The sequence below is a fragment of the Dendrobates tinctorius genome, unplaced genomic scaffold, assembly GCF_039654945.1.
Source record: "Dendrobates tinctorius isolate UK_male_01 unplaced genomic scaffold, ASM3965494v1 ptg000214l, whole genome shotgun sequence".
Classification (NCBI taxonomy): Eukaryota; Metazoa; Chordata; class Amphibia; order Anura; family Dendrobatidae; genus Dendrobates; species Dendrobates tinctorius.
Genome location: NW_027361881.1, coordinates 157,174 through 178,533, shown reverse-complemented (window position 1 = coordinate 178,533; position 21,360 = coordinate 157,174). Strand labels below are relative to the sequence as shown.

The window sequence follows — 21,360 nt, the reverse complement described above, 5'->3', positions numbered from 1 at the left end:
TGCACTCACTATTCTGCTGGTGCAGTCACTGTGTACATACATTACATTACGGATCCTGAGTTACCTCCTGTATTATACCCCAGAGCTGCACTCACTATTCTGCTGGTGCAGTCACTGTGTACATACATTACGGATCCTGAGTTACATCCTGTATTATACCCCAGAGCTGCACTCACTATTCTGATGGTGCAATCACTGTGTACATATATTACATTACTGATCCTGAGTTACATCCTGCATTATACTCCAGAGCTGCACTCACTATTCTGCTGGTGCAGTCACTGTGTACATACATTACATTACGGATCCTGAGTTACCTCCTGTATTATACCCCAGAGCTGCACTCACTATTCTGCTGGTGCAGTCACTGTGTACATACATTACATTACGGATCCTGAGTTACCTCCTGTATTATACCCCAGAGCTGCACTCACTATTCTGCTGGTGCAGTCACTGTGTACATACATTACATTACTGATCCTGAGTTACATCCTGTATTATACTCCAGAGCTGCACTCACTATTCTGCTGGTGCAGTCACTGTGTACATACATTACTGATCCTGAGTTACATCCTGTATTATACCCCAGAGCTGCACTCACTATTCTGCTGGTGCAGTCACTGTGTACATACATTACATTACTGATCCTGAGTTACATCCTGTATTATACCCCAGAGCTGCACTCACTATTCTGCTGGTGCAGTCACTGTGTACATACATTACATTACTGATCCTGAGTTACATCCTGTATTATACTCCAGAGCTGCACTCACTATTCTGCTGGTGCAGTCACTGTGTACATACATTACATTACTGATCCTGAGTTATTTCCAGGTTTCACCATCAGACACTGCAGCTTGTAGAGCCCTTCTGTACTTAGGATTATGCAGAGCAGTTGCTATTCAAGCAATTTCATCCCAATTACAACCTCCACCCTCACATCTCTTTTGCACAAATAGACAACGGCACATTTTGAGGTTTCAGTGTTTTTATGACTCTGCCATAAAATATCTAAAAGTGAACAAACAACATCAGGATATAAAACCAGTGTGGAAGATCAATAAAATGAGGACACCGCCAGGAAGAAGTGCAGCCGGGGCGATAACAGGGGGATTGTACCTGTACGACCCTAATTCCCCCGTGCAGGAGGCCACACTAAAGCCCCCGTTACACACTGCGATATCGCTAGCAATATCGCTGTAAAGTCACCGATTTTGTGACATTACAGCGATATTGCTAGCGATATCGCTGCATGTGATACTTACCTCCGACCGGCTCCCACGCTGGTTATCGCTGATCGTGCGAGAAGCTCCTGGCTCATTCCTCGTCGGCCACTTCCTGCGGTGCTTCCTGTGGCGCCGACGAGCGACGCGTGGAGCCGGGCGGGAGGACGCAGGATAGCCTCGTCTGACAGGTAAGTAGCGATCCCTGTCCCCAGCGATGTCGCTGGTGAGATCTGCCTGTGTGGCAGCTCACTAGCGACCACCTAGCGATGTACCAGCGATCCTGACCACGTCATATCGCTGGTGAGTCGCTAGGTGTAACGGTACCCTAAGCTATCACGTCCCACCTGGAACCCAGAGGGGCTGATAGCTAGGACCCACAGCGATCACTGGTACAAGGGGAACTGCCAATTGTAAAGGGGCCACTTTGGATTTTTCACTGTCTGCTGAAATGATGAGGGCAGCTGATCCACCACTTTACCGCGTGCAAAAAAAGATATCCCACGCTGCACTGTCCACCCAAGCCACCACCGCCCAAGGCAGCAATGTCCACCCATGCTTCACTGTCCACCCAGGCCACCACCGTCCAAGGCTGCAATGTTCACCCACGCTGCACTGTCCGCCCATGCCACCACCGCCCAAGGCCACAATGTCCACCCACGCTTCAATCACCACTGCCCAGGCTGCACTGTTCGCCCAGGCTGCAATGTCCGCACACGCTGCAATCACCACCGCCCAGGCTGCACTGTCCGCCCAGACCACCACCACCCAGGCTGCACTGTCCGCCCAGGCCACCACCGCCCACGCTGCACTGTCCGCAGCTGCAATGTCCACCCACACTGCACTGTCCGCCCAGGCCACCACCGTCCAAGGCTGCAATGTCCACCCACGCTTCAATCACCACCGCCCAGGCTGCACTGTCCGCCCAGGCTGCAATGTCTGCACACGCTTCAATCACCACCGCCCAGGCTGCAATCACCACCACCCAGGCTGCACTGTCCGCCCAGGCCACCACCACCCACGCTGCACTGTCCGCCAAGGCCACCACCGTCCAAGGCTGCAATGTCCACCCACGCTGCACTGTCCGCTCATGCCACCACCGCCCAAGGCCACAATGTCCACCCACGCTTCAATCACCACTGCCCAGGCTGCACTGTTCGCCCAGGCTGCAATGTCCGCACACGCTGCAATCACCACCGCCCAGGCTGCACTGTCCGCCCAGGCCACCACCGCCGAGGCTGCACTGTCCGCCCGGGCCATCACCGCTCAGGCTGAACTGTCCGCCCGGGCCATCACCGCTCAGGCTGAACTGTCCGCCCGGGCCATCACCGCTCAGGCTGAACTGTCCGCCCGGGCCATCACCGCTCAGGCTGAACTGTCCGCCCGGGCCATCACCGCTCAGGCTGAACTGTCCGCCCGGGCCATCACCGCTCAGGCTGAACTGTCCGCCCGGGCCATCACCGCTCAGGCTGAACTGTCCGCCCGGGTCATCACCGCTCAGGCTGCACTGTCCGCCCAGGTCATCACCGCTCAGGCTGCACTGTCCACCCAGGCTCCATTGTCCAGGCCACTGCCGCCCAGATTCACCTTCTCCTGTGAAGAGGGGGCATTTTTGGATGTTAAAAAAAAAATAAAGTTTAAAAAGTGCCTTGTTGAGGGATATGGACTTCAGAGGACAATTTTTCTTCCTTTTTGTACTCGAATGTATAAAAATAAATGTTGCAATTAAATTTCATTAAAACATTTGCTTTCCATCACCTCCATGTTGCATGGGCTGTCGCTAGATTCAGAACTGCCAAGTTTGTCCCTCTTTTATCTGTTTTTCAGGGCAGATTTATGATCACATCAAAGCTCAGATCTCTTTTGATGTGGTCCGTGCTCATAAGTCAGCGGCGAGGGGCAGTGAACAGACAGATCAGAATTACAAACTCTCCTGTCAGAATGAGGTCACTGACGGATTCTCAGTTACCTCATTTCACAGTCAACAATATTGTAACCCTCTTAAGGTTTTACATGCACTTTGCAATTTTTGCAACAACCCCTTCAAGTGGCATTCATTGCAAATTCTTACTGAATGTCACAGCTAATGGTCTGCCCCTAAATGTGATCGAGGCAGTGGTCTAAGCCTAGCGTAACAGCTCGAGTCGCGACACCCATGTATGGTCTCAATAGCATGCGCAACTTACGACAGAATGTAACAGCGAAAATAACAAAGACTATAAATCCTTCATCTTCCCGATCATAAAGATGACCAACAATCCATACTCCAGTCACAGCGAGAGCTGCGCTCACAATTCTGGATTTCGGTTTCCAGAGAGCAGTGCATTATGATGGAACTCCCTTTAAAGCAAAAGATGTACATGGTTACAGGACATTACGTGTAGACTGAACCATAAGACGAGAAAAGTGCAAACCCTGGTGGCAGCCGGGATGGAGCCAGCTGTAGTACAAGGGATGAGTCTGCACAGTTCACACAGACGTTTCAGGGCCATTTTTATGTTCTCTATTCTTCATGTGCAATAACGTTGCTGGAAACCTTCACTATGACCCCGGATATGACAAATCCCACCAGTAAAGGCCGATACCGTCTGCTTTGGGTGGCGTCCACCCTCAGACAATCACAGGAGTGAATAGGACATTTGTTCGTCTTCGCCCTACACGTCGTTCCTTCGGTTCAGATCCACACCTGTGTTTGGCCATAAATCCGCACGTTATTCCAGCCTTAGGGGTTATTCTCTATTACCCGGCGAGCCCTATGTGTCGGCACAGGATGTGTCCCCAACCGGCTACTTTAGCTGTGGCTTGGAAAGCAGCAATGATGGAGGAGCCGGCGTCAGGACCCAGCTGGGTGCAGGACTCGGTGTCATGTTTGGGCAGACGATCATCGACCCCTGTCTGCCGGTCTCTTTGTTTTTGTTTTCTTGGCTTTGTCGTAGCTCCGGTTTTTCAGCACACACACACAGGCAGACACCCCAGCCACTGTCTTCGGCAGGTCCGTTCCTTTCACCCACTTCTTCCTTTCTTTATCATAGATTTGTACAGTCCTAGAGAAAGCCGTGTTCTCCCAGCTGTAGCCGCCCAGGATAAAAATCTTATTGTCTAGAACAGCTGCCCCGGACTCACTGTTTGGCTGAAGTAGTGGAGCGACCCGCGTCCACTGATCGCACTGGGGGCTGTAGCACTCCACCGCGAGGATATCAAAACGCTCCATGGACTCCAGGTTGTCATCGCTGCCCCCTATAGCATATATACTGTCATCGAGTGTGCACATACTGTGCCAGCCGCGGGCGATGGTCATGGGTCTCCTCTCCTCCCAAGCGTCAGCTCGTGGGTCGTAGCACAACAGGTTCTTCCTGTAGGGGCCAATCTGGTAATCGTGGCCTCCAGAGATGTAGACATAGTCCTTGTGTACGGACCCAGCATGTCCGTATGTGAATCTGAAATAGAGAAGCAGCGTCATTACATTGAGGCTAGGTTTATATTAGCGTTTGAGTCCGCAGCGTATCATCCGCATCTGAAAACGCGGAGTTTTTTATCCGCATGACAGCAAAAAAAACCGCTGCGTTTGCATGCGTTCAGTATGACACCAGACAAAAATGGGCGTCTGATGGAATTTCTATTTACATTTTGAAGAACACATGCGTATCAAACACATGTATACGCATTTCCTTGCGTACGCATGCGTTCCCATAGACAGTAATGCGTTTTTTGACGCACTCATGCGCATGACTGCGCATATTTGACAGATTTTTGCAGCTTGCAAATATGCAACATGATGCGCTCGCCGGACCCCGCCGCACACCGAAAAACGACACATGCGAACTGATGCAAACGCATGCCCCTGCATGCACCACGTTAAAGATAGGTACACATGATGCATGCGGATCTATGAGGATGAAACGCTGCGCACACAGATGCAAATGTGAAACCAGCCTTAGATATTACCTGCATATCAGGAGCCCGAACCATAGATCCCCTTACACATCATGGTAAACACCAATTCTTTTGTCCCGACTGTCCACCTCCTCCGGCCTTGCCCTCCCTCCCTTCCATCCAGACAGTCCACTTCCTCTGTCCCGACTGTCCTCCTCCCTCCTCACTGCCCTCCTCCCTCCTCACTGCCCTCCTCCCTCCTCACTGTCCTCCTCCGTCCCGACTGTCATCCTCCATCACGACTGTCCTCCTCCGTCCCGACTGTCCTCCTCCGTCCCGACTGTCCTCCTCCGTCACGACTGTCCTCCATCACGACTGTCCTCCTCCGTCCCGACTGTCATCCTCCGTCACGACTGTCCTCCTCCGTCACGACTGTTCTCCTCCGTCACGACTGTTCTCCTCCGTCACGACTGTCCTCCTCCGTCACGACTGTCCTCCTCAGTCACGACTGTCCTCCTCCGTCACGACTGTCCTCCTCCGTCACGACTGTCCTCCTCCGTCACGACTGTCCCCCCCCCCCTTGGCTGGCAGTGCAGTTTCTGGTAAAGACCCCCCAGTGGCAGACAGTGTCTCCACAATGTCAGTGACTATTCTTGAACCCAGAGATAAATGTGAAGGAATCAGACGTGGGGAGATCTGCTCCGCTGAGGTATTTAACCAATGGTTGATTATCTAGACACAAAAACTGTACCAAACCCTCAGCTGTGAGAGGTGTGACGACTGTGGCAGAATATTTTGAGAGTGACACAAACTTTGGGTTATACATTTTGCAGCTTCAGTGCTTTTGCCCTTTTAGTCTGATGTTTCTATGGTTACTGACTGACAATTGTAAAACATCCCATAAATTTTTACACTATTATTTACAAATAGATGAAGTTTCTGTAAAGCGTCAATAGTTTAATGGTCCTTGTAAATGGACCCTTACTGCAGGCAGACGCAGGACTCATGGCTGCGTCACCTGGAAGAATCAACGTCCGGAGACGAAAACAGTGTGAAGGGTCTTCATCAGAGAAAATAACTTTCCCCATCCTCTGCAGACCAGTCGCTGCACAATGTCAGCTGGTCCTTGATGTTTTCTTGGTGATAGTTGGCTTTTTTGCTGCCCTTCTTGACATCCGTCTGCCTCCATAAGCCATGACCTCACTGTGTGCAGATGCACTGACACCTGCCTGCTGCCGTTCCTGAGCAAGCTTAGCAATAGGTCATAATCGATCCCGTGGCTGAAGCACCTTTAGGAGCCGGACTTAGTACTTGCTTGACTATTTTCAGAACCATTTTCTTTTGATGTTCTTGAGGATCTGATAAATGGTTGAATCAAGGGCAATCTTACAAGCAGCCATGTCCTTGCCTGTAAAGCCTTTTTGATGCAAAGCAATGATGACTGCACAGGTTTTGCAGCCCCCATTCTGCTCTTATAACTCCATCACCATGACAGAGCGACATCAGCTGCCTTGTCCTCGTTAACACTTTCTGAGCCAACGAGAAAATCAATGGATTTATGCAAGAGGTCGTTTTATGGCAGCAGTGAAAAAGTCAGAGGAAATGGGGTTTTTGTGATGATTAGTTTTTATAGCAAGGGATTAATTTTCAATTCTTCTGATCACTGTTCTAGATCTAGCATTAATGAAAATTTCCACTATGAAAACAGAAGCAACAATGTGTAAAACCCAAAATTTATGTCCGTCTCAAAACTTTTGGCCACGACTGGTGGGTATGTGCACACTGGGTCTTTTTGCCGATTTTTCTTGGGGCAGAAACGGATCAAAACGCAAGGTTTTTTAAGAGTTTTTAAGGAGGGTTTGGACAGTTTTTGCTCAGTTTCTGCTCCAAAATGTCTTCAATAAGATGCAGTGTGAACAAACCCTTGGATCGAGAAGATTTTTAGGCTTTGAATGTTAACAGCAAGCGGAGAGATTAACATCTGCAAAGAAATGAAGCCGCCGGTCATTATAATGGATGAGATTGCTCTCGGACAATCAGTCAAGAAAGTCACAACACAACAATTCCACAACTTTTGGGTTTTGCTTTTCCGTTTGTGATTTTTTGTTTCCTCAAGCAGCAGATTTTGTGTGATACAGTTATTCCGGGGATCGGGCCGATGAGGGAGATAACACCTGTAGATGGCTTTTGTATCGATGAACAGACAGGCCGCAGACCTCCTCCTACTTGTCGGCTTCTCTGGGGCCTCTTCTGATTTGTATCATCATTGTGGCGGGACGCGCGCACACACACAAACGACATCGTGCCGGCCGACTGATCAGGAGAATGACGGCAGGTAGGAGGAGGAGGGCAGATCTACACGTCAGTGGTGAGGGGTCACTCGCCGGCATGTCAGAAATAAAGTCATCATCGGATTCACCTCGGCAGCTCAGACATGTAGCTCCAAAGATCGAGCTGAGGGCAGTAGACTTCCACTGAGGACAGGGCACCATTTTCATTCCTTCCACCGACTGCGACAAGTTTATCAGTCACAGCCCCTAAATAAAAATCCACGCGATGCTGATTCATGGAGGCCACCTGTGAACGGCAAACGTGACATTCAGGGGAGGCGGTACATGTAGGGCCGCTGCAGTCTTAAACACTGGAATGAGACGGTCTACAGCTTTCTGATACGTCTTTACATGCTGTCAGTAGGTGAAGACATTTTTAGTTATACCCAGAGGCTGAAAAACTCTACAGACCCCACGCTTTTCACAGCTGAGGGTTTGTACAAGTTATATCCAGTCTAGCCAATCCTCTAACCATTCCATATAGATACAATGTATCAGTGCAAGTAATGTGTATCTATCAGGCTTCCATCTCCCTAAAGACTTAATCACGTTCAGACATCCATGGTGGGAGACTAAAATATCATCGTCCAAGCGGCCCTCGCAGGAGATGCTCCCCGGGACCGCCGAGCATCGAGCGGTGACATTTCCGCCCATACCCCTGTAGCGCAGCCCCTTTGGTACTCTGATGCTGATATTCTATTACCACCATGTGATCCTTTCCTTCTAAAAATCCCCTGTAACAAATGCACCATTTTTATTCCACTACGACCGGCGGCAGACAGAGGCACAGCTATATCCACGTGATGTGTCTCACCTGAATCCACAGACTCCAGCGGGGATCGTACCTGTAGAGCAGGTTGGATGCAGCATCCCCGCCATTGTCCCGGGAGAAGCTTCCTCCGGCCACATAGATAAAGTTGCCCAGAGCGGTGACACAGTGGTGACTCCTCCTCGCGGGGAGCTGCGTCTCTGACATCCACTGCTCCTTCTCAATGTCCAAACTGTAGACGTCGTCGCTGAGCTCCAGACAGTGTTCAGAAACCTCTCCACCCACGAAGAGCAGGCGCTCCGACCCCCTACGGAGAGTGCTCCGAATGTTCTGCAGCAGGGGCTGTGCCGCCACGTTGCTGTGGTAGTAGATGGCTTCCTCCACCAGGCTCTCACAGTTGGACTCTTTCGGGAGCAGAGAACATACGGCGGGCTTCACCCGGTGCAGGAGTTCGCTCTTTGAGATCAGCTGGAAGCGGATGTTCTGCAGCAGCTGATAGGCCTGAGCCTCGCGCTGCGGACAGTGAGTCGCCCACTGGAGCGCGGACTGCAGGAGGTCATGCTCACTGCCGTGCTGCACATGGCTGCTCATCAGATACAGGCACAGCTTCTGCAGAGGGATGTCCTGCAGGAAGGCGCTGGTGAAGCACAGGGAGCTGTAACTGCGCAAAACGAACGAGTCAATGTAAGCGCCCAGCCGCTCCAGGCTGTAGATGGAGGCCAGCTCCTGCAGGTACAGATAGTTCTCCTCATTCACCTCGTTCTCCAGGTACTCGCAGCAGAAGTCCACCACTTTCCAGATCTGCAGAAGGTGGGCGGTTTCCAGGACGTAGTCAATGTTCCCTCCGTCCAGCGTCAGGTCACCGCTGTACAGGAAGTCCACCGCGGCTTTCAGGCCGATGAAGGATGCACCGACCAGCTCCACCTCCTTCTGGTGCGCCTCTTTCATTCCGATGGTGAACATGGAGTTGAAGTAGTCGCTGCAGGCGGACAGGTAGTTCCTGTGAGCCGGCACTCGCTGATCGTCGGCCACCAGGACCACATCGCAGAAATGCCCCTTCTGCCTCTGCTCACTGAGTCTCTGCAGGACCAGGCAAGAAAGGTCGCTCCACCGGTACAGCTGTGAAGGAGAGGACGTGTTACTGACTGGAGGAGCTTTCCACCAGAGTCATTGCTACGCCATCACTGCGGACTGCCGGGACTCCCACCATCTCAGACATTAATGGCAGACTGACATGCAGGACCCCTCCTCATGAGAGGAGTACATGTCCCAGAGAGGAGTCCCCCGCCTGTCAATCATTTATGGTATATCCTGTGCAAACGCCATAAATGTCTGAGACCCCTAGAGGGCGGCTATACACATGTCACACACCATGACCCCACGGATCCCACCAGGAGGGGGCGACCAGATAATGTGTATAAGGGAAAAACAAAGGACTGAGCATGTGGAATGTTAACATGCCCAATACTTCAGCTCCGCCAGCAGATGACTCGCTGTCAGAGGTGTCTGTAAACAGAGGGGGGCGGGGAGCCGAAATATATGGGGGGGGGGGCGCCTGGAAGAAGGGTGGGAAGGAGGGACAAACATCTGGAGGATGGGGGGGGGCAGAGACGACAGGAGAGGGACAGAGACGCCTGGAGGATGGGGGGGGGCAGAGACGCCTGGAGGAAGGGGGGGCAGAGACGCCTGTAGAGGGACAGAGACGCCTGGAGGATGGGGGTGCAGAGTCGCCTGTAGAGGGACAGAGACGCCTGGAGGATGGGGGGGGGCAGAGACGCCTGTAGAGGGACAGAGACGCCTGGAGGAAGGGGGGGCAGAGACGCCTGGAGGAAGGGGGGGCAGAGACGCCTGTAGAGGGACAGAGACGCCTGGAGGAAGGGGGGGCAGAGACGCCTGGAGGAAGGGGGGGCAGAGACGCCTGGAGAGGGACAGAGACGCCTGGAGGAAGGGGGGGCAGAGACGCCTGTAGAGGGACAGAGACGCCTGGAGGAAGGGGGGGCAGAGACGCCTGGAGAGGGACAGAGACGCCTCGAGGAAGAGCGGAGGGCTCTGCACATCAGGCAGAGATGTGCGGACACTCACGATACTGTGTGATAATGGGGGGCTTCTACGGACGATTCGGGGGGAGCAGCTGTATCAGCAGCCGTACCTTGGAAGACTCGCTGATCTTGTGCGGTCGAGAAACTCTGGTCTGCTTTGTGCCCTCCATTTCTATTTAGAAGCTTACCTTTAGGGAGAAAAAGAAAATCATTAAAGGAGTTGTCCACATTTAGAGGCACATTTCATTCCACCTAACTCCAGCATGAATTTGGGGTTGAAATAAAATAGTTCTTTAAAGCTAGTTTCACACTAGTGTATGGAGGAGCTGCAGAGGGATGTGGACTTCCTCCGTGAAGCTTTGCCCCTGCCACACCTCCTCCGTTCAGCTCCACCTACCTCGGCATGCGGCCTGCGTACCCGATCTTTAGCATTGGGTACCCAGGCCATGCTGATGTATGCGGATACCTCCGCATGCGTAGTTTTGACGGTGCGGCGACCTGCGCTTAACGCAAAGTGTTGGATTTTGTTGCGGTCGTCGCACCGTCAATACGTGTCTTTATTTACCATGTAACTATTTGATTAGTAATGAATGGGTGTCTTATAGTCGTCTCTCCATTACTAAGCCGTGGGCTTGATGTCACCGGACAATACAAAGGTGACATCAACTCCACAAATATTACCCCACTTGCCATCGCTACCGGGGGAAGTGGGAAGAGCCAGGTAGAGTGCCACAATTGGTGCATCTTTGGATGCTCCAATTGTGGGGCGGCTGCAGGCTGCTATTTCTAGGCTGGTGAGGACCAAAATCCATGGGTCTCATGGATATTGGATCCTTACCAGCCTGAAATACCAGTCCCAGTAGTCTGCTTTACTGTGGCTGGTTAGCAAACATAGGGAGACCCCACGCTAGGGAATCTCACTATTTTTGCTAACCATCCAAGGTAAGCAGACTGCTGCGGCCTGGTATTATCAGGCTGGAAAGGTTGATGGATATTGGATCCTTACCAGCCTGAAATACCAGTCCCAGCTGTCTGCTTTATTCTGGCTGGTTAACAAATATAGGGGGACCGGGACCCCACGCCATTTTTTTAAAATTTTTATTTGTCTCTGTGCTTTCCTCCACTTTGTGTCATGTACGTCCGGCTGTGTCACCATTATGTAAATTAGTACACCATGTAGTGAGCTGCGTTCCCGCACTTAATACACATGTGACTAGGAAGAAAATGTGGTTTTATCGCATCTAATGATAGTGTATGGGTAATTTCCGCAGCGGAGACGGAGCGTCTCATATACATAAACTGACATGTTGCGGTCTGGAGACATGCGCCGCTTGTCCGTCTCTGCGGGTGAGCCGCGGGCATCGCTGCACACATAGAGGGAATGGGATTCCTTGAAATCCCCTCCACTACACTGTAACAGCTGGACACTGCGGATGTAAGGAGCGTCCAGCCCACAGCGTTTACTGACCGTGGGAACATACCCCAATATATCTGCAAACAGGAAATCACTTTATTTCCTTCCCAGAAGCCAACTTTCAATTAGCTTTATTTCAAGTGACAAAAAACGCATCAAAAACGCAGGTGACCTTCCAGTGACCTCAGATGCAGGTTTGGTGCAGATTTCACCTGCGTCAAATTCTGATCAAATACTGAGCCATTCCTGATCGTGTGCACATACCCTTCCTTACTGGGATCTCACTAATGTCTACAGTACATTACACCGCACAGTAGGTGGCAGCATAACATCACAGCTCAGGTATAAGGGGATAGGTGACATGATGCTGTAACCCAGAGTATGTCCTGTATATAACTATATATGTACAGCCGGTATAACCTGGGCATCTCCTGTATATAATTATATATGTACAGCCGGTATAACCTGGGCATCTCCTGTATATAACTATATATGTACAGCCGGTATAACCTGGGCATCTCCTGTATATAACTATATATGTACAGCCGGTATAACCTGGGCATCTCCTGTATATAATTATATATGTACAGCCGGTATAACCTGGGCATCTCCTGTATATAATTATATATGTACAGCCGGTATAACCTGGGCATCTCCTGTATATAACTATATATGTACAGCCGGTATAACCTGGGCATCTCCTGTATATAACTATATATGTACAGCCAGTATAACCTGGGCATCTCCTGTATATAATTATATATGTACAGCCGGTATAACCTGGGCATCTCCTGTATATAATTATATATGTACAGCCGGTATAACCTGGGCATCTCCTGTATATAACTATATATGTACAGCCGGTATAACCTGGGCATCTCCTGTATATAACTATATATGTACAGCCAGTATAACCTGGGCATCTCCTGTATATAATTATATATGTACAGCCGGTATAACCTGGGCATCTCCTGTATATAATTATATATGTACAGCCGGTATAACCTGGGCATCTCCTGTATATAACTATATATGTACAGCCGGTATAACCTGTGCATCTCCTGTATATAATTATATATGTACAGCTGGTATAACCTGGGCATCTCCTGTATATAATTATATATGTGCAGCTGGTATAACCTGGGCATCTCCTGTATATAATTATATATGTACAGCCGGTATAACCTGGGCATCTCCTGTATATAATTATATATGTACAGCTGGTATAACCTGGACATCTCCTGTATATAATTATATATGTACAGCCGGTATCACCTGGGCATCTCCTGTATATAATTATATATGTACAGCTGGTATAACCTGGACATCTCCTATATATAATTATATATGTACAGCCGGTATAACCTGGGCATCTCCTGTATATAATTATATATGTACAGCTGGTATAACCTGGACATCTCCTGTATATAATTATATATGTACAGCCGGTATAACCTGGGCATCTCCTGTATATAATTATATATGTACAGCTGGTATAACCTGGGCATCTCCTGTATATAATTATATATGTACAGGCGGTATAACCTGGGCATCTCCTGTATATAATTATATATGTACAGCTGGTATAACCTGGACATCTCCTGTATATAATTATATATGTACAGCCGGTATAACCTGGGCATCTCCTGTATATAATTATATATGTACAGCTGGTATAACCTGGGCATCTCCTGTATATAATTATATATGTACAGCCGGTATAACCTGGGCATCTCCTGTATATAATTATATATGTACAGCTGGTATAACCTGGACATCTCCTGTATATAATTATATATGTACAGCCGGTATAACCTGGGCATCTCCTGTATATAATTATATATGTACAGCTGGTATAACCTGGGCATCTCCTGTATATAATTATATATGTACAGCCGGTATAACCTGGGCATCTCCTGTATATAATTATATATGTACAGCTGGTATAACCTGGACATCTCCTGTATATAATTATATATGTACAGCCGGTATAACCTGGGCATCTCCTGTATATAATTATATATGTACAGCCGGTATAACCTGGGCATCTCCTGTATATAATTATATATGTACAGCTGGTATAACCTGGACATCTCCTGTATATAATTATATATGTACAGCTGGTATAACCTGGACATCTCCTGTATATAATTATATATGTACAGGCGGTATAACCTGGGCATCTCCTGTATATAATTATATATGTGCAGCTGGTATAACCTGAGTATCTCCTGTATATAATTATATATGTACAGCTGGTATAACCTGGACATCTCCTGTATATAATTATATATGTACAGCTGGTATAACCTGGGCATCTCCTGTATATAATTATATATGTACAGCTGGTATAACCTGGACATCTCCTGTATATAATTATATATGTACAGCTGGTATAACCTGGACATCTCCTGTATATAATTATATATGTACAGCTGGTATAACCTGGGCATCTCCTGTATATAATTATATATGAACAGCCGGTATAACCTGGGGATCTTCAGCTTGCAGAGTTCTGATTGTCAGAGCCGCCATGTTGCGTACAGGGGCTTGGAATAGATGTGATTTCTTCCGTCCTCAGAGCTGGGTGTGCGGCCGTTTGCTCCCGCTGTCTCGCAGCAGACACGTGACATTATAAGGTTTTCTGACGCTCAGGACGTAGCGATTGTCACTTTCTCCAGGTTCCTCTCTGGTTCAATCAGCATCAGTAACTCCCTCTGTTCCCTCTAATATATGCCCCCTGGATACCGGAGGAACCCCCTGTGTGTGTGAACAAAGAGTGCTGCTCTGAGGGTGGCTGTGCAGCCCGGTGATGGTGCGGTAAGGCGGCATGTAACATGCAGTGTTTATGTTACTGTTGTGTAATCGCAGCTTTATTCTACGGTTATCCTCATCATTAGGTGTGGTGTTATTTGCTGCTATGTGACCTCCAGGACTGTCACATTATATTATTACAGCTCCTATTACTATATTACACTCAGAACAATATTATGTCACTTCTTATGCCTGTCAGTTTATTATATTCCGAGTGTTACTGCTGTTTTGTTGTTAATTTGCATTTTGTGGTTATTTGTGCAGTTCCTGCACCTGTCCAGCAGATGCCGCCACTGACACTTGTAATAGATAGGAGCCGTCTGGTGTTGTGTATAATGCATCCTTGTGCAGAGTGTGAACAAGGCAGCAGCAGCTCTGGGGGTCCCAGACCCTCCCGTGCCCCCCGGATACCCCAGTGATGTGCTGCGAAGACCCTGCCATGCACTGTGTATGATCTGTATGTATGTGATCTGTATGTGTTTTTTTAATGAGATCTGTGTGTGTTTGATTGGTATAGGATCCACATATGAGCTATGTCTGATCTGTATGTGATCAGTGTGTGATCTGTATGTGATCCCCGTGTGTGATCTGTAGGTGATCAGTATGTGATCCCCGTGTGATCTGTATGTCATCTGTATGTGATCCCCGTGTGATCTGTATGTGATCCCCATGTGATCGGTATGTGATCAGTATGTGATCTGTATGTGATCCCCGTGTGATCTCCGTGTGATCAGTATGTGATCAGTATGTAATTCCCATGTGATCAGTATGCGACCCGTGTGTGATCCCTGTGTGTAATCAGTATGTGATCAGTGTGTGATTCCTGTGTGATCAGTATATGATCCCCGTGTGTGATCAGTTTGTGATCCCCGTGTGTGATCTGTATGTGATCAGTATGTAATTCCTGTGTGATCTGTATGTGATCAGTATGTGATCCCCGTGTAATCAATGTGTGATCCCCGTGTAATCAGTGCGTGATCCACGTGTAATCAGTATGTGATCAGTATGCAATCCCCGTGTGATCAGTATGTGATCCCCATGTGATCTGTATGTGATCAGTATGTAATTCCTGTGTCATCAGTATGTGATCAGTTTGATCAGTATGTGATCCCTGTGTGTGATCTGTATGTGGTGATCCCCATGTGATCTGCATGTGATCAGTATGTGATCCCCGTGTGTGATCTGTATGTGATCCCCGTGTGTGATCTGTATGTGATCCCCGTGTGTGATCTGTATGTGATCCCCGTGTGTGATTTGTATGTGATCAGTGTGTGATTCCCGTGTGTGATCTGTATGTGATCCCCGTGTGATCTTGTATGTGATCCCCGTGTGTGATCTGTATGTGATCTGTATGTGATCCCTGTGTGATCAGTGTGATCTGTATGTGATCAGTATGTGATCTGTATGTGATCCCCGTGTGTGATCAGTCTGTGATCAGTGTGTAATCAGTATGTGATCCCCGTGTGTGATCAGTGTGTGATCTGTATGTGATCCCCGTGTGATCTTGTATGTGATCCCCGTGTGTGATCTGTATGTGATCTGTATGTGATCCCTGTGTGATCAGTGTGATCTGTATGTGATCAGTATGTGATCTGTATGTGATCCCCGTGTGTGATCAGTCTGTGATCTGTATGTGATCAGTGTGTAATCAGTATGTGATCCCCGTGTGTGATCAGTGTGTGATCTGTATGTGATCCCTGTGTGATCAGTGTGTGATCCCCGTGTGTGATCTGTATGTGATCAGTGTGTGATCCCCGTGTGTGATCTGTATGTGATCCCCGTGTGTGATTTGTATGTGATCAGTGTGTGATCTGTATGTGATCTCTGTGTGATCTGTATGTGATCAGTATGTGATCTGTATGTGTTCCCTGTGTGTGATCAGTCTGTGATCCCCGTGTGTGATCAGCATGTGATCCCCGTGTGTGATTGTGTGATCAGTATGTGATCCCCGTGTGTGATCAGTATGTGATCCCCGTGTGTGATCAGTATGTGATCCCCATGTCATCTGTATGTGTTCCCTGTGTGTGATCAGTCTGTGATCTGTATGTGATCAGTGTGTGATCCCCATGTGTGATCTGTATGTGATCCCCGTGTGTGATCTGTATGTGACCAGTGTGTGATCAGTGCGTGATCCCCGTGTGTGATCTGTATGTGATCCCCGTGTGTGATTTGTATGTGATCAGTGTGTGATCCCCGTGTGATCAGTGTGTGATCCCCGTGTGTGATCTGTGTGTGATCTGTATGTGATCCCCGTGTGATCAGTGTCTGATCTGTATGTGATCCCCGTGTGTGATCTGTGTGTGATCTGTATGTGATCCCTGTGTGATCAGTGTGTGATCTGTATGTGATCAGTACGTGATCCCCATGTGTGATCAGTGTGTGATCTGTATGTGATCCCTGTGTGATCAGTGTGTGATCTGTATGTGATCCCCGTGTGTGATCAGTCTGTGATCAGTGTGTAATCAGTGTGTAATCAGTGTGTAATCAGTGTGTGATCAGTGTGTGATCAGTGTGTGATCAGTGTGTGATCAGTGTGTGATCAGTGTGTGATCCCCATGTGTGATTGTGTGATCAGTATGTGATCCCCGTGTGTGATCTGTATGTGATCCCCGTGTGTGATTGTGTGATCAGTATGTGATCCCCGTGTGTGATCAGTATGTGATCCCCGTGTGTGATCTGTATGTAATCCCCGTGTGTGATCTGTATGTAATCCCCGTGTGTGATCTGTATGTGATCCCCGTGTGTGATCTGTATGTGATCCCCGTGTGTGATCTGTATGTGATCCCCGTGTGTGATCTGTATGTGATCCCCGTGTGTGATCTGTATGTGATCCCCATGTGTGATCTGTATGTGATCAGTATGTGATCCCCATGTGTGATCTTTGTGATCCCCGTGTGTGATCTGTATGTGATCCCCGTGTGTGATTGTGTGTGATCTGTATGTAATCCCCATGTGTGATGTGTATTTGATCAGTGTGTGATCGGTATGTGATCTGTATTTGATCCCCATGTGTGATCTGTATGTGATCAGTGTGTGATCCCCGTGTGTGATCAGTATGTGATCCCCGTGTGTGATCAGTATGTGATCAGTGTGTGATCTCTATGTGATCAGTGTGTGATCTGTATGTTATTAGTGTGTGATCCCCGTGTGTGATTAGTATGTGATCCCCGTGTGTGATCAGTATGTGATCAGTATGTGATCAGTGTGTGATCTGTATGTTATTAGTGTGTGATCCCCGTGTGTGATCAGTATGTGATCCCCGTGTGTCACCAGTATGTGATCCCCGTGTGTGATCTGTATGTGATCCCCGTGTGTGATCAGTATGTGATCAGTATGTGATCAGTGTGTGATCTGTATGTTATTAGTGTGTGATCCCCGTGTGTCATCAGTATGTGATCCCCGTGTGTCATCAGTATGTGATCCCCGTGTGTCATCAGTATGTGATCCCCGTGTGATTTGTATGTGATCTGTATGTGATTCCTGTGTGATCAGTGTGTGATCTGTATGTGATCCCCGTGTGATTTGTATGTGATCTGTATGTGATCCCTGTGTGATCTGTATGTGATCCCCATGTGTGATTGTGTGATCAGTATGAAATCCCTGTATGTGATCAGTGTGTGATCTCTATGTGATCAGTGTGTGATCCCCGTGTGTGAGCTGTATGTGATTCCTGTGTGTGATCTGTATGTGATCCCTGTGTGTGATCTTTATGTGATCTGTATGTTATTAGTGTGTGATCCCCGTGTGTGATCAGTATGTGATCCCCGTGTGTCATCAGTATGTGATCCCCGTGTGTCATCAGTATGTGATCCCCGTGTGTCATCAGTATGTGATCCCCGTGTGTCATCAGTATGTGATCCCCGTGTGTCATCAGTATGTGATCCCCGTGTGTCATCAGTATGTGATCCCCGTGTGTCATCAGTATGTGATCCCCGTGTGTCATCAGTATGTGATCCCCGTGTGTCATCAGTATGTGATCCCCGTGTGTCATCAGTATGTGATCCCCGTGTGTCATCAGTATGTGATCCCCGTGTGTCATCAGTATGTGATCCCCGTGTGTCATCAGTATGTGATCCCCGTGTGTCATCAGTATGTGATCCCCGTGTGTCATCAGTATGTGATCCCCGTGTGTCATCAGTATGTGATCCCCGTGTGTCATCAGTATGTGATCCCCGTGTGTCATCAGTATGTGATCCCCGTGTGTCATCAGTATGTGATCCCCGTGTGTCATCAGTATGTGATCCCCGTGTGTCATCAGTATGTGATCCCCGTGTGTCATCAGTATGTGATCCCCGTGTGTCATCAGTATGTGATCCCCGTGTGTCATCAGTATGTGATCCATCCCCGTGTGTCATCAGTATGTGATCCATCCCCGTGTGTCATCAGTATGTGATCCATCCCCGTGTGTGATCTGTATGTGATCCCCGTGTTTGATCAGTATGTGATCAGTGTGTGATCTGTATGTTATTAGTGTGTGATCCCCGTGTGTCACCAGTATGTGATCCCTGTGTGTGATCTGTATGTGATCCCCGTGTGTGATCAGTGTGTGATCCCCGTGTGATTTGTATGTGATCTGTATGTGATCCCTGTGTGATCTGTATGTGATCCCCATGTGTGATTGTGTGATCAGTATGAAATCCCTGTATGTGATCAGTGTGTGATCTCTGTGTGTGATCTGTATGTGATCTTTATTTTATTAGTGTGTGATCCCCGTGTGTCATCAGTATGTGATCCCCGTGTGTCATCAGTATGTGATCCCCGTGTGTCATCAGTATGTGATCCCCGTGTGTCATCAGTATGTGATCCCCGTGTGTCATCAGTATGTGATCCCCGTGTGTCATCAGTATGTGATCCCCGTGTGTCATCAGTATGTGATCCCCGTGTGTCATCAGTATGTGATCCCCGTGTGTGATCTGTATGTGATCCCCGTGTGATTTGTATGTGATCTGTATGTGATTCCTGTGTGATCAGTGTGTGATCCCCGTGTGATTTGTATGTGATCCCTGTGTGATCTTTATGTGATCCCCATGTGTGATTGTGTGATCAGTATGAAATCCCTGTATGTGATCAGTGTGTGATCTCCGTGTGTGAGCTGTATGTGATTCCTGTGTGTGATCTGTATGTGATCTGTATGTTATTAGTATGTGATCCCCGTGTGTGATCAGTATGTGATCCCCGTGTGTCATCAGTATGTGATCCCTGTGTGTGATCAGTATGTGATCCCCAGGTGTGATCTGTATGTAATCCCCGTGTGTCATCGGTATGTGATCCCCGTGTGTCATCGGTATGTATGTGATCCCCGTGTGTGATCTGTATGTGATCCCCGTGTGTGATCTGTATGTGATCCCCATGTGATTTGTATGTGATCTGTATGTGATTCCTGTGTGATCAGTATGTGATCCCCGTGTGTGATCAGTATGTGATCCCCGTGTGTGATCAGTATGTGATCCCCGTGTGTGATCAGTATGTGATCCCCGTGTGTGATCAGTATGTGATCCCCGTGTGTGATCAGTATGTGATCCCCGTGTGTCATCAGTATGTGATCCCCGTGTGTCATCAGTATGTGATCCCCGTGTGTCATCAGTATGTGATCCCCGTGTGTCATCAGTATGTGATCCCCGTGTGTCATCAGTATGTGATCCCCAGGTGTGATCTGTATGTAATCCCGTGTGTCATCGGTATGTGATCCCCGTGTGTCATCGGTATGTATGTGATCCCCGTGTGTGATCTGTATGTGATCCTCGTGTGTGATCTGTATGTGATCCCCATGTGATTTGTATGTGATCTGTATGTGATTCCTGTGTGATCAGTGTGTGATCCCCGTGTGTGATCTGTATGTGATCCCCGTGTGTGATCTGTATGTGATCCCCATGTGATTTGTATGTGATCTGTATGTGATTCCTGTGTGATCAGTATGTGATCCCCAGGTGTGATCTGTATGTAATCCCCGTGTGTCATCGGTATGTGATCCCCGTGTGTGATCTGTATGTGATCCCCGTGTGTGATCTGTATGTGATCCCGTGTGTGATCTGTATGTGATCCCCATGTGATTTGTATGTGATCTGTATGTGATTCCTGTGTGATCAGTGTGTGATCCCCATGTGTGATCTGTATGTGATCCCCGTGTGTGATCTGTATGTGATCCTCGTGTGTGATCAGTATGTGATCCTCGTGTGTGATCTGTATGTGATCCCCATGTGATTTGTATGTGATCTGTATGTGATTCCTGTGTGATCAGTGTGTGATCCCCGTGTGTGATCTGTATGTGATCCCCGTGTGTGATCTGTATGTGATCCCCATGTGATTTGTATGTGATCTGTATGTGATTCCTGTGTGATCAGTATGTGATCCCCAGGTGTGATCTGTATGTAATCCCCGTGTGTCATCGGTATGTGATCCCCGTGTGTGATCTGTATGTGATCCCCGTGTGTGATCTGTATGTGATCCCGTGTGTGATCTGTATGTGATCCCCATGTGATTTGTATGTGATCTGTATGTGATTCCTGTGTGATCAGTGTGTGATCCCCGTGTGTGATCAGTGTGTGATCCCCGTGTGTGATCAGTGTGTGATCCCTGTGTATTCTGCATGGGATCCGTGTGGGATCTGCCGTCTCTGGCCTGCACAGTTCACTCCCACCTGCTGGGGTCCTACCTGCAGCTCGGGGGTCCCGTCTGCTCATCCAGCGCCTGCAGGCCCCTCTGCCAGGACACGTGCTGCACTCCGGCAGCTGGCACAGGCATGTTCCGGACTAGCAGGCTGGCGGTGCCGGGCGGTGCAGTGGGGGCCGGGGCAGCAGCTCTGCAGGAAGTCCCAGGGATGCATCGCACAGGAAGGAGAACAGCCGCGGTGGGCGGGGACTGGGGCGTGGCCACCCACCGGAGGCTCCTCCCATGTATG

The 21,360-nt window shown here is 48.7% G+C and overlaps 1 protein-coding gene across 1 annotated transcript; it reads right to left on the bottom strand.

Moving 5' to 3' along the window:
- Positions 1–970: 970 nt before the first annotated feature.
- KLHL36 (kelch like family member 36) lies at positions 971–21,333 on the bottom strand. The gene is made up of 5 exons (XM_073554866.1): positions 21,115–21,333; positions 10,345–10,422; positions 8,241–9,314; positions 7,516–7,673; positions 971–4,660 (listed from the first exon to the last, which is right to left on the bottom strand). The coding sequence occupies exons 2-5, from the start codon at positions 10,402–10,404 to the stop codon at positions 4,105–4,107; spliced, it is 1,848 nt and encodes a 615-aa protein (XP_073410967.1). The 5' UTR covers positions 10,405–10,422; positions 21,115–21,333; the 3' UTR covers positions 971–4,104.
- Positions 21,334–21,360: the final 27 nt, after the last annotated feature.

Coding starts and splice junctions, on each gene's coding strand:
- KLHL36 (XM_073554866.1), bottom strand. CDS start 10,404: ATGGAGGGCACAAAGCAGACCAGAGTTTCTCGACCGCACAAGATCAGC. Junction 7,674..8,240: donor GCTGGAGTCTGTGGATTCAG/GTGAGACACATC, acceptor TGCCGTTCACAG/GTGGCCTCCATGAATCAGCA. Junction 4,661..7,515: donor TACATGTCTGAGCTGCCGAG/GTGAATCCGATG, acceptor TCTCTATTTCAG/ATTCACATACGGACATGCTG.